Source organism: Cetorhinus maximus, chromosome 13, assembly GCF_964194155.1.
Source record: "Cetorhinus maximus chromosome 13, sCetMax3.hap1.1, whole genome shotgun sequence".
NCBI classification, from domain to species: domain Eukaryota; kingdom Metazoa; phylum Chordata; class Chondrichthyes; order Lamniformes; family Cetorhinidae; genus Cetorhinus; species Cetorhinus maximus.
The window spans coordinates 85,840,538-85,853,394 of record NC_135891.1 but is presented as its reverse complement, the minus strand read 5'-3'; the positions used below and the strand labels follow the sequence as shown (position 1 = coordinate 85,853,394).

At 41.9% G+C, this 12,857-nt stretch overlaps 1 protein-coding gene and 1 long non-coding RNA gene across 2 annotated transcripts; both read left to right on the top strand.

Annotated features, from left to right (window-relative positions):
* Positions 1 to 2,825: 2,825 nt before the first annotated feature.
* Positions 2,826 to 9,393, top strand: LOC144688306 (testin-2-like). The gene is made up of 4 exons (XM_078554737.1): positions 2,826 to 2,954; positions 4,855 to 4,977; positions 6,471 to 6,674; positions 9,145 to 9,393. The coding sequence occupies exons 1-4, from the start codon at positions 2,832 to 2,834 to the stop codon at positions 9,391 to 9,393; spliced, it is 699 nt and encodes a 232-aa protein (XP_078410863.1). The 5' UTR covers positions 2,826 to 2,831.
* Positions 9,394 to 10,568: 1,175 nt separating this feature from the next.
* On the top strand, positions 10,569 to 12,361 carry LOC144689218 (uncharacterized). The gene is made up of 3 exons (XR_013578598.1): positions 10,569 to 10,694; positions 11,043 to 11,148; positions 12,039 to 12,361. It is a non-coding gene; the product is annotated as an uncharacterized LOC144689218 (long non-coding RNA).
* Positions 12,362 to 12,857: the final 496 nt, after the last annotated feature.

Genomic DNA, 12,857 nt, shown 5'->3' with positions numbered 1-12,857 from the left:
CCTCCATTTGCATTTTGAGTGTGCAACTAGACGAACCCCTTTGAGTTCATCCTATCTTAAGTTTCCTGTGGGGTTATTAATAGAAAATTGGATCGCACCAAAACTGAGGGGTTGGAAAATATGCCGCTGCTTGTAAAGAGGGAAACAAATCAAAAACATCTTTCTGTTTATGGGTGGGTGGTGGGAGGAGAAGTTAGTGCTGTTTAAATTATCTCCCCACTCCTGTCTGTAACAGAAGTTATGTATAGCGTACTTCGTTGGTTGTAAAGCAATTTTAGACATCCTGCGATGGGGAATTGCATAATAGAAATGCAAGTTCTTTCATTCTAAAGTAGTGAAGATCATGAGGAAATTCGGAACCAATAAGCAAGTTTATGAAGTTTTCCTGCGAGACAAGAGTACAGTTGGAGATAAGACATCTAAAGCCCCATTTTTCTGGTGATGATATGAGTGGAGTGCCTCTGGACTGAATTTTTTTCCCTGCTAGAGCCTGGAAAAGAAGTGAGAGGGTGGACGATAAAAATAGCACCTAGGCAGGTTGGAAGGCCTTCCCACTTTGTTGAGGTGTAGCTGCAGCTGCAGGCTGCTTTGTTAAAGGGCCCCGCCTCTTCCAACATTGGCGGCTTGGCCACCAAGGCCATTTTTTATTTGAAATGTTAAAAAATAAGAGGACAGTTCCATTTTGAAGCACCCTCTCCCTCACTTATCTTGAATGGCATTCTGCACCTGCTTTCAAGGTCCAAGCTCTCTGATTGGCCCTCTTGCTTCATGAGCCCGCCTGCTCTCCTTAATTCATTGTCATAGAGTCATAGAGTCATAGAGGTCAACAGCACAGAAAAAGGCCCTTCGGCCCCTCGTGTCTGTACCAGTCAAACAAGTCCCTTACTATTCTAATCCCAATTTCCAGGACTAGGCTCATAGCTTTGTATGCCATGGCATCGCAACTGCACATCCAAATACTTCTTAAATGTTATGGGGGTCTCTGCCTCTACAACCCTTTCAGGCAGTGAGTTCCAGATTCCCACCACCCTCTGGGTGAAAAAACTCTTCCTCACATCCACTCTAAACCTCCTGCCGCTTACCTTAAATCTATGCCCCCCTGGTTATCGATCCCTCCATCAAGGGGAAAAGTGCTTTCCTGTCTACTCTATCTATGCCCCTAATAATTTTATACACCTCAGTCATGTCCCCCTCAATCTCATCTGCTCCAAGCAAAATAACCCAGTCTATGCAATCTCTCCTTATAACTAAAACTCTCCAGCCCGGACAACATCCTGGTAAACCTCCTCTGCACTGTCTCTAGTGCAATAACATCTTTCCTATAATGATTCTCATGACAATACAGATGGGACTGGTGAAGATTTTATTCAGTGAAATGAGAAACATGTTATAAAAGAAAAAACAAACTGATTTTGTTAACTCTGCTGCAGGTACACACACAAAGAGCTGATGTTGCAGCCCTGGTGTGGAGATACTGCTAGTGCCTGTCATCACCTTATGGGCTACCGGTGATTGTAGAATCTGCACATACCTGTTAGCTGAAAAATCTCACCTGCTGAAGGCAGTGAAAATTGTACAATTGCCATAGACACAATCCTGGGGCATGAAGGCTCCATGACAAAACACATTGCCAAGAATCTTCAAAATCTAATTGGATTTTCCACCAAGAAATTAGCAACTTGCATCATGAAAATAAGATTTACATCAACTCTTTATCTTTTAAGACTATGTTATTAAGACCATGCAGAGTATTTATGTGTAATTTATGTGACTGATGGTTGGAACTTACAGGTGGCAGATAATTTTAGATAAAAAACGATCCAAGATAATGCTTCAGGCCCCGTGAACTAATTGGTGGAATTTAGGAGGCAATTAGTTTATTTTGCATATTCTAAGGGTATATAAACCCCAGTTCAAACTCCAGTACAACACAATCTGGTCCCAAATGGTTTGTGTCATTTAAATAACCGAGGTGTCCTTGTGAGGTGAGTAAGATATAGTCTCTATTCTATGTAGTGTGATTGAATGGCCTGATGCTAATGTATAAGTAATACACTGAAAAATACACTGCATGACTTAACAGTGTAACACAGCAAAGAACATCAGTTTCATTGGTAGAATTGTCTGGACCACACTATTGTAATTAAATGTTATGTAGGAAAAGAAATTAGATTGAAATCTGTTTGAGCAGAGGAATTAATATACTGTAAATAGATTAGCACTTCCATAGAAAAGCAGGTAGTGGAATGTCACACAATCAACAGTATTTTCTAAATGGCGAGACATTATCCGGACAAATTCAGTGGGAATCACAGATTCCTGCCATCAATGTATTACTGACTGGGAACATTGAGTTAAATCAAATCTGAGGCTAAAGGCAGCTCGGTCTCTCCCCAAATTTATCTTCAGGTCCCACACCAGTCAATGATCTTTACAATCTCTGCAACTGTGTTTTCAAGGTAAGTAAAAATTGTTGGGCATGTGGGAATTGACCATTTTCATGTGCATAATGAGCAGAGACATTGTATATTTCACAAACTGATTCTCTCCTCATCTGAATGAATTGGTGATACATATTCTTTCTACAGTTGTTGTTTGAAACAATTGAAGACTAAATCCTACACCTTTGTCCCACTCTGTTCTCATTCCGCCAAAAATGATGAGATCATACAAAGAATATTGGTTTATTTACAGGGCATCGAAATAACAAGGGTAGGATTGTGAGATTATACTCTTGCATTACCTCTCCCCGTTCTTCTGATTTTATTGCCCAGAGCTTCTCACAAAGAAAACCAACTTTGTTACAGGTTTGACGTGTTCAACATTTCACCATGGTATTTTTCCTGGTTGTAACGTACATCCTGACTGTTATCTCCATGGCCTCGACAAACCCAATCATTGACGAGGAATGGGAAAGCTGGAAGCAGGAGTATGGGAAGAGCTACCCTAGTCTGGTAAGAAACCTAAGCTAATTCTCTAATAGAGCACTGAGGGACTACTACATTGTTTTGAGAAGGTCAATTTGAAATGTGGAAGTCACCCCCCACCCCGCACCTGTTAATGTTGTTCAGTAAGAGCCATAATCAAAAAACACAATGTCCTTCCATGGTGATTTAGATATTAAAGGCCAATCAATACAATGCCAGTTATTGACCATTTCTTTGTGTCAAATTTGTAAAACACAAATAATGGATTTTTTCTCAATTCCCCTCAATCAAATATTGCAAAGACCAAAGCCATCATCTTCAGTTCCACAGCTAAAAGCTCTGTTCTCTAGCTACCAACTCATCCCCACCCACCCCACTAGCAGCTCTCTGAGGCTGAATCAGACTGTTTGTATCCTTGTTGAAATATTTAACCCCTAACTAATCTTCTGACCACATATCTCTGCCATTACTAAGACAGCCTATTTCCACCTCCTTTACATCGACTGACTCTGCCACTCTCTCACTTCATCTTCTGCTGAAACCCTCATTCGTACCTTTGTTAGCTCAGGACTTCACTATTCAAATACACTCCTGGCCGGCCACGTTATATCCTGTGTAAACCAGAGGTTATCCAAATCGCTACTGCCTGTATCCTAACTTGCACCAAGTTCCGTTCACCCATAACCCCTGTGCTCGCTGATCTACTTTGGTACCTGGTTAAGCAATGTCTCAATTTTAAAATTCTCACCTTTGATTTCAAATCCCTCGATAGCCTGGTCCCTCCCTATCTCTGTAATCTCCTCCAGCCCCACAACCCTCCGAGATATCTGCTGCATCAAATTCTGGATTGTTGCACATCCCCAATTTTAATTGATCCACCCTTGATGGCCATGCCTAGGTCCCAAGCTCTCAAATTCCCTGCCTAAACCTCTCTGTCTCTCTACCTCTCTTTTCACCTTTAAGATGCTCATTAAAACCTACCTTTTTGTCCCAGCTTTTGACCATCGGCCTTAACATCACCTAATGTTACTCACTGTCAAATTTTGCTTTAACTCTTCTGTATATACTTGTATGTGAATACAAGTTGTTGTTGTTGGAAGCAGCCAAACATGACATGACAAATTAGGATGCTTTCACAGTTGTCAGGAACCTAAATTTGGACTGGACCCTGCAGCTTGAGGAAAATGGGTCTGTATATTTGCAAACGTGAGCCTGGAGAGGGGCAGGAATGGGGATTCTGTGACCTCCCTCACTTATACTGCTGAAATTGTCAGGATCAGAGGGAGCTCCATTAATTATGATGTGAATGGTAGGTTCCCACACCACTAGAGGTACATTTATGGTGCCTGTTCAACTAAATCTTGCCTGGCATCATGAATTGATTTAGCCAAGTGTCTATTCCATATGTCATGTATTTTGTGAGAAAGAAATTTGGTGTCATGTAAAGCCTTGCTTCAGATTTGAGAAGTTGTATTTTTCCCCTGGCTTCTTTGCTCACAGTTTAAATCCCAAGGTTATTCATACCTTATTGAAATGAGCCATGACTATTGTCTTTTACCCCATGTGTTTTACCTAATTATTTCCAAACGATCTCCTGAAACTTCTTTGGTTTATCCATTCCTTTCTTTGCTCCTGACAGTTCTAATGCTAGCTCTGACCTAGAGATTGTATCTTTGGGTCTTCTCGCCTCCAAATTTAATTTTGATGATCTTGACAATGCATGCACTTCTGTCACTCTACCTTGTTCTACCACTGTAGCTAACATCAGGTGGTGCCACCAACTACTTGAGCATTCAACTGCCTTCACCCATGGAAGGAACCTGCTGTCTCCAACTTCAGTATCTTCTTTCTACTTGAAGGCAAGCAATAACATTGGGCATTGGATTCTATTGGTATTGAACTATAATGACCCAATCTCTTTGTGTAGGAGGAAGATCAGGCCAGGAGGGAAATTTGGCTGGACAACCTGGAGAAGATTGAAGCTCACAATGCTCAGTATCGCCAAGGAAATTCTATGTATCAAATGGCCATGAATGGCTTTGGAGACTTGGTGAGTCATGCAAATAATGTCAGATTTGCTGGTTTGATACTGGGCATGATGGAGAGTAACTTTATCCCAGTTAAGCCAACCTGCCTTGCTGGAAAAGAATATAACAGTTGGAATTATTTCTATGTCCATTGGTCCAGTTGTCATCTTCAACTATATAACTAACTTCATGTGAACAAAACATTTCCATGAACAATGAATCGCTCAACATCACTACACCCTGCAATGGTTCAATAAGGGGGCTGACCTGGTTAATGAATGTGGCCTTGCCGCAAATGGTCACATCCTGAGAACAAATATTAAAGAAGGAACTTGGAAGTCTGGAAAAAATCAGTAAAGTCTTTGTAGACCATCTGGCTGCTTTGCAAACCTAATTTCTCTCAATCACCCACACCCACAATCATCTACCTAAATCTCTCTTAAACTTTTCTGCATTATTTGCCTCCACTGACTTGGTGGGCAATCTACTGCACACATTTCCGTCACACTCCACCCCACCACCGCCCCCACAACCCCCACCACCCAACACCGTGTAAAATAGTTAAATCTAAACTGTCTCTCCATCTTTTCTCCTAGTTTGAGCCCAGTCTTTTGGTTCTGCGACCTGTGACAATCCCAAATTTTTTTTTGGATTGAATTTATCTTTTTCTTTAGTATTTTAAATATTGAATAATATCACCCTGAGGCTTCTCTCCACCAGAATAAAGAATCCAGGGCCACTTCTTTAACCACTTCTTCTCACTTCAATGTCTGAACCTACCTGTCAGCTTGTTTTCCCTTTTCTGCACTGTTTTGAATGCTTTGTTATTCTTGCTGCAAGACTGCACCCAGAATTATACACATCAAAACAGCTCCATTTTCAACCACTTTTCACTTTAGCCAATTACTAACCCACCTCATTGCTTGGCTCATATTTGATGCCTCCTTGACTTGTGGGCTAGTTTTCTGTGCGGCCCGCTATCACAAACCTTGTTTAAAATCAAAATAAATCACTTCCACTTCCTTCAAATTTCCCGGAATCTTGATAGTCAAGAGCTATCTGCCATTGTGCCCCATTGACTCTACAGAGCTTCCATTTTAGATGCACCTAGGATAGAAAGTTCCAACTCTGTTATCATCAATCATGGCTGCAAATGGTAAACATAATGGGACAGTGTGGAGCTACAACTGTGCAAACAAATTGATTTTGGCTTTGCATTTTTTATAGAAATAGTCTTGTTGTAATATGCCTTTAAGGGATTCAAGCATGACCCACTTCCCTCTAGCGTTGTCATGCTGCAATCAATTTCACTTTTGCTTTTCAACAGAACACACAGCAGCCAGCTCTGCTGCTGGTGTCTTCAAGCTTTCTACCTCTGTATAAATGTTCCCATGTGCCTTGTCTAAATAAAGGAAGCCACAGCTTGTTTACCAAATCCCTTATGAGTGATTGGCGCTTTAATATCATTATAACAACACAAGTCTCATAGTAAGCATTCTGCAACTATTTCTTCCAGACGCCAATGGAGTTTGATCATTTGTTCACTGATGCAAGGATTTCCGAAATGGCAAATTATACAGATGATGTGTTGTCAGATTTTGGCGGAACTGGAAGAAGTCACCAGAGTTTGGAGGAACTGGAAGAAATGGAGGACGTTGCTCATTTTCCCAAAGAGGTGGACTGGCGTCGAATGGGCTATGTTAGTAAAGTAAAGAACCAGGTACCTACTACTTCACACCATTTCTGTTCAATGCAGGTCAGTTGCTAAGATTGAGTTTGCTAGGGCTGTATTCTTGTTTAATATTTTGACTCCAGGGATTTTTATTTTCAAGCTTTTATCATTTTTAACCACCTTGTGTTTTGAGAAATTGGAACTGTGGCAAATAGCAGGGGGAACAATTCATGGATGCTGTTCCTCTAAGAGCCAGTAGGTAGCGATACTATGAACTGCAGCAGGCAATTGGGGTCGAAGTGTTTGATTCAGATAGGTAACAGAGAAACATTTTTTCATGAGGAGAATTTTATCCCCATTGTGGGGGGGCGCAGGGCGTGGGTCTGGTTGTGTGGGAGCAGGCGCGGGCGAGCGCGCTGCCGATTGCCTGGGTGCTGCCATTTTGAGTGGGCGGGCCAATTAAGGCCTGCCCAGCATGACGCACACCAGGAAGTGCTGAGTGCTCCCTTTGCGTGCGGGGGGAGTAGGCTGAGCTGGGGCCTGTGTTCTTTTGCGCATGAGCGCCAAAGAGTGCAGAAATCTCCCCGAGGCACAGAGCTGCCTCAGGGAGATTAGTTTGATTTTTCAAAATTTTAAGAAAGAAAAATAAAATTTTAAGACATGTCCCCTCATGTGACAGTGTCACATGAGCTGGGACATGTCAATGAACTTTAGTAAAAACTTCATTTAATATTTAAACCCTTCATGAAACTTCATCCCACCCGTGGATGAGGTTTCATGATAAATGCGAAGGCTGCCTGGGCTCTTCACCTTCCCGCCAATCTTAAGGCTGGACGGGCAGCTCAATTAATTACTTTAATTAGTTTTTAAATAGAGCATCAGAATGACGTGTGTTGACGTCGCGAAATTCTCCCCCTGGATGTTAATAAAGATACATACACATTAATGGTCTTCAGAAATTCCCAGTGCCAATGTTCTGCTCTAACACTTCACGTGCTTGGCATATTTTCAAAGGTCTGTATGAGAAAATAAAATAATCAAAGCTGATTTACAAGAGGACTTTTAATACTTTCATGTTATGAAATCACATGGTTCAAAAAAACAATGATAAGGAGTCAATGTGTTCTTATGTGAAGTATGTGCAACCACAAGATTCTGTGCATTCAATTTTGCCAGGGGTGGGATGTGGGGGAGCGTATTGCTTGCATCCTGGAAGAAATATTGGCTGGAAACCAACATTCGTTAAATAAGGCCTGTGATAATAGGCTGTGGGTGGCCTTACGAAGCAGAGAATGGAATGTCCGTCCCTCAGTGGAAGAAGTCCCAACCTGAAGAGCCAATTAGATCGGCTGGCAGCTCTTGCAGTCCCAGCAGTGCCAAGCGAGAGAAGTGGGTGCTGCTGGGACTGGAAGTGTCATGGACTGCGGATAAGATGAGTCCGGGGTTTCTTTGTGGGGAAGGGATTGGATGCACTAGGGTGGGAGCATGGGGGCGTTGAGGGGCGGGTTTTGGATGCCAAGGTGGGGGGGGGGGGGGTGTTGCTCTGATACATACATGGAACCCCTTGAAGATGGACACCCACCCATCCTAACCCTCCTTTCAACAACATTGGTTAAAAAAAAGCCTCCTCACTCTTGCCTGCCTTCCAATGCTCAGGGTATTATGGTGATATAGGTGTGTAGAGGCCTTAATTACCACTTAATTGGGCAGTTAAAAACCTCAATAGGCCTAAGGGCAGGTGGCCTAGTGGGTGCCTGTCTTATGGGGAATGGGTTGGGTATAGGCCGTAGGCTAGCCACCCATTATATTTTATGTGCCCTCGCAACTGAAAATATGCCATGTTTGAAGGGGGGGGTGTGCGGTTGCGGGGGGAGAGGAAGGCGCTGTAAATCCAACCCTGTAACACTCTGCTCTGCAGGGTTCCTTACTTGTGGCAATTTCTCCAGAGGGCAAGGTTACCATGGGAATGAAATCTTCGATCCAGCAAGAATTGGGACTTTGGGTTGGGAGGACAATTGAAATTGAAGCCGTGGAGTCCCTTAAGCATGATGTGACTTGCCCGATTTCACCATATTATTGGGCTTGAGAAAGTACAGAGGTGGCATAGATGAAAGCCTTGTAATCATCTATACTCCTTGGCCACTTGTGCTTTCTCATCCTCACTTGCAATCTGTAATTCACCTGGTTCTTGCTTCTCAAGCTATGCTGCTGTCCTCAAATTTTGGTGAGAGGGGTTGGACTGTTGTGTTCTGCCACTTGGGCAGGATATGGACCATGAGTTGAGGTTTGGACACCCCAAAGTGAATTGATATTCAGCTAAGGGCAATAGTCTGGAGCAGAATATTTTGCAGAACAGATTGCATGTCCATTCCCTCCCCCTGGAGTGTATATCAGCAAGCAAGGCAAAGATATAGTCAACCATCTGAACTCTTTATTAGTTTTCAATCAAAATAGTGAAGATCATGAAGAAAAGGTTTTAAAATTTTAGCATTTGCCAACTTATCTGTTTTCTCTTCAGGGCTACTGTTTATCCTGCTATGCGTTTACTGCAGTCGGAGCTGTGGAAGGTCAGTTGGCCAAGAAAACAAACCAACTCATGGACCTGAGTGTACAAAACATCATTGACTGTTCTGATGGATATAAGAATTATGGGTGCAACGGAGGCTTGCCATACCGCGCCTTGGAATACGTGCGAGACCATGGCATTCAATCTGATCAGTCATACCCCTACCAAGCAAAGGTACACTTGCTGCACACTGTACACTGACTGTCTTCATTTCCCACAGTTAAACAGGGCTGTCATAAAGGCTGTTCTGAAAGATATTCTGGTTTAAGGTACAGTTTCATTTAGCTTTTACGAAATGTGTTTACAGAAGTTGCCTAGATCCGAGTATCCTCATGCAAAGTGGCAAGCAAGTGACATTTTGAATATCAGCAGCAAGGGTGTCCTTCATTCTTAAAGTGAATTGGTGGAGTAATTAGTCCATTGTCCTTCCTAACAGAACTTGTCTCTCCCCAGTAATCATTTCTCAATTATAGCACCTTCCAATGACGCTCACTCCTTGATGAATCAAATGGCTGTGAAACATTAAGTAGGAAGAGTTAAACTTGTGAAAAAAAGGCATTCATCAAGTTGGAATCCTTGAATATGAGTGGCCTCCAAGTTATGGCAGGCAACACAATTTGGGTTGAATTTTCCCCCCGTTGGTGGGCGGGCGCATACGGTGCCATCCGGTGCCCCCGGCGTGGTGCCATTTTGTGTGGGCGGGCCTTTGCGCACCATGTGTGGGTGGGGTGAAATGCCCAAAACCGAGAGTGCGCTCTTTCACGCATGCGAAGGAAAGAGCGCACTCATCTCCCTGTGGCTAAGTGCAGGCTCTACATGTAAAAAAGCTCAAAATAGAAAAATAAAATTTCCCTTACATGTCCCCTCATGTGACAATGTCACATGGGTTGGGACATGTTCATAATTTCCAACAGAACTTTGTTAAAATTTTTAAAACCCAACATGAAACCTCATCCCGCCTGTGAAGATGCAGAAAGACAAAGGGGCTTAGAGAGAGAGAGTGTGAGGGAGAGATTCAGAGTGGAAGGGCTGGGTCCAGATGGGCCTGACACTGATCGGTGAGTGAGAGGGACAGGGGAATGCACAGGATCCAAGTGATGGATGATTTGTTTAGGAATTTTAGGCTGAGAGACTATGGCGAGTTTGGAATGAGTAAGGCTTTGAAGAGGGTGAGGTACTTGACGTTGATGTGTTGAAGGAATAAGAGATAGGGGAGAAGAACAAGGCTGGGCTGTGGTATTTGAGTGGGGTTTTGCCTGTGATACAATGTTGAAGTTTATGGAAATTATTATCAGCCAATTTGCTAAACAGACTCTTATATTTTTAATTACAGAGGAACAATAAGTGCTTATTTAGTAGCTCTAAGAGTGTCACCAAAGTTAAAGGATTCAGAAGGATTAAGAACTATACTGAGAAAAAATTAGCTGCATTAGTGGCAAATGTTGGACCAATTTCAGTACTTATTCGTTCATCACATCATTCCTTCAGATATTACACATCAGGTAAAGAAAACTCTAAACTTTTATTCATTCACCATGGTTCAGATTCTATCACATAATCTCCCTGTACAAGACATCCATGCAAGAGGACCAATGGGGTAACACTCCATCTTCAGGGATATTCTCAGCATCTTCACTTTGCTACTTCTCTCTTTTGAAATTCTCTCTTTCACCAGGCCAGTCACCTTCCCTAACTGCTTCCTGTTTGGGTGACCTTGGGACAAGTTGCTTGGTGAAAGATGGCATACGAATACAAAATCTTGTTGTCTGACCTTTCCAATCTTTTATAATGTTATTTCAGATACGAGTTTGGAGTTACTTTCATGTATAGTACTATCTTCCATTTTACAGGTATCTTTGACGATGTTGACTGCAACAGTAAGAAAATTGATCATTCAGTGCTCCTGATAGGCTATGTGGATGAACATCCAAAAGGCTATTGGATCATTAAAAACAGGTAAGTAATATCTACAAATTAAGAACATCAGACATAATGGAAATCTTTTGGATCTTAGAGATTATATAGAGGGATGCTGGCCAAGAAGGCCTGGAAATCAATTATCTGATGATGAGGAAGGATTAAGGAACAGAGGCTTGAGTTTGGCCCTCCTAACAGGATCACGAAGGCAAGGCCAATTACGAACCAATGCAATAAAAGATATTAATGAACACAATACAATCTTTACAATGTGATTCATTTATTTCGCATTGCACCTTGTGCGATAAATATAATGAGACTAATTAACCTTGCCCCATTGCCGCGTAAGCTCTCTGCCTACATAGCAGTCTCTCAACTAACTGGCACTTACCATTAGAGCAGGAAAAGATGAGAGGCAAAAACCGATCTTTGATTCTTCCCTCTGCTCTATGTACTGAGGATAGTCCTGACCAGCTGCTAATCACTGTTTCCACCTTGAGTGTACTCCCCAGCCCACTTCCCAGGATGTGAAAGCTCACTGTATTGTTGGTTTAGCTATGTCCTCTGCTATGCAATTTAAATGACAACTATCCTTCCATTATGGCTGCAAACTGGCTGCACTCAATAATCCCTCATTGTCTCAAAACTAATCTGATCTGTAAGATTATATAAAAATGTTGGCTCTTCCATTTGGTATTTCACCTAATTATCCTATTAGTTTTTCTAGATGGTTGTATAACTTGAGAAGCAAATTCTATGTAAAGTGAACCTGATTTCATGTTGATAACATAAGCTAAAACCAAATGCATTCAAGGCAAATGAAAAAGTTGCAAATATTACAGAAGCAAGCTTGCAAGGATCCTTACTCTATTCATTTTGTATGTAATGAGGTTGGTTTTAGATATTAACAAATAGTCTTGCTTTTCTAGCTGGGGAACATCATGGGGTGAGAGTGGCTACATGCGCTTAGTGATGGGCAAGGACATGTGTGGAATTACCTATTGTGCTTCATACCCTCTAATCTGAAGAATTTCGACTTCAACAAGAATGTGGAAGAAGTTATTTTAGATGTCGTAATGTATTTAGCAACTATTTGATATTGTAACTGAGCTTCCAGTTTCTTGATTAAATCTGTATTAAAGACTCTATCAATTCTAGATGCAACATGGAACAACCTCACCTTGTCTTCAACTGCATTTTTGAAAATGTTGCAATGTGAACTGAATTTTGTTGCTGTGGTCTTGGATTGTTTGAATGGTGTTTCTTCTAATCAATAAAAGGAAATTTCAAATAATTTGACTGTCATTTTCTCTTCCTAGTTAGGGAATGCAATAGCTGCTTGAATAAGAGATTTGTAAAGAGTGCAGTGTGTGATCATGTGAGTGGAAGGATACTAGAAGGTTCAAGTGAAGAAAACTATCTCGATGGGCTAAATGGCTTATTTTTGGGCTGGAACATTTTATAATTCTGCAACAACGTTTAGAACCATACAAGTCACTTTGCTCCAGCTTACCCTTATAAAGTAATTAACAGGATGAGAACAGTGTTGGTAAGGTCATGCTATTGCCAATCCTTAGTTGTGATGAGAGGCTAGTGATGGGTCTTTTTGAGGGGTAGTCCTCCCATGATGATTTTCAGGGTAATCTCCAGGCTTTTGAGCCAGCAATGATGAAGTCATAGTTCCGCCAGGGTCACTCAGATCCTGACCTCATTACAGCCTTGGTCCAACACATGGACAAAAGAGCTGA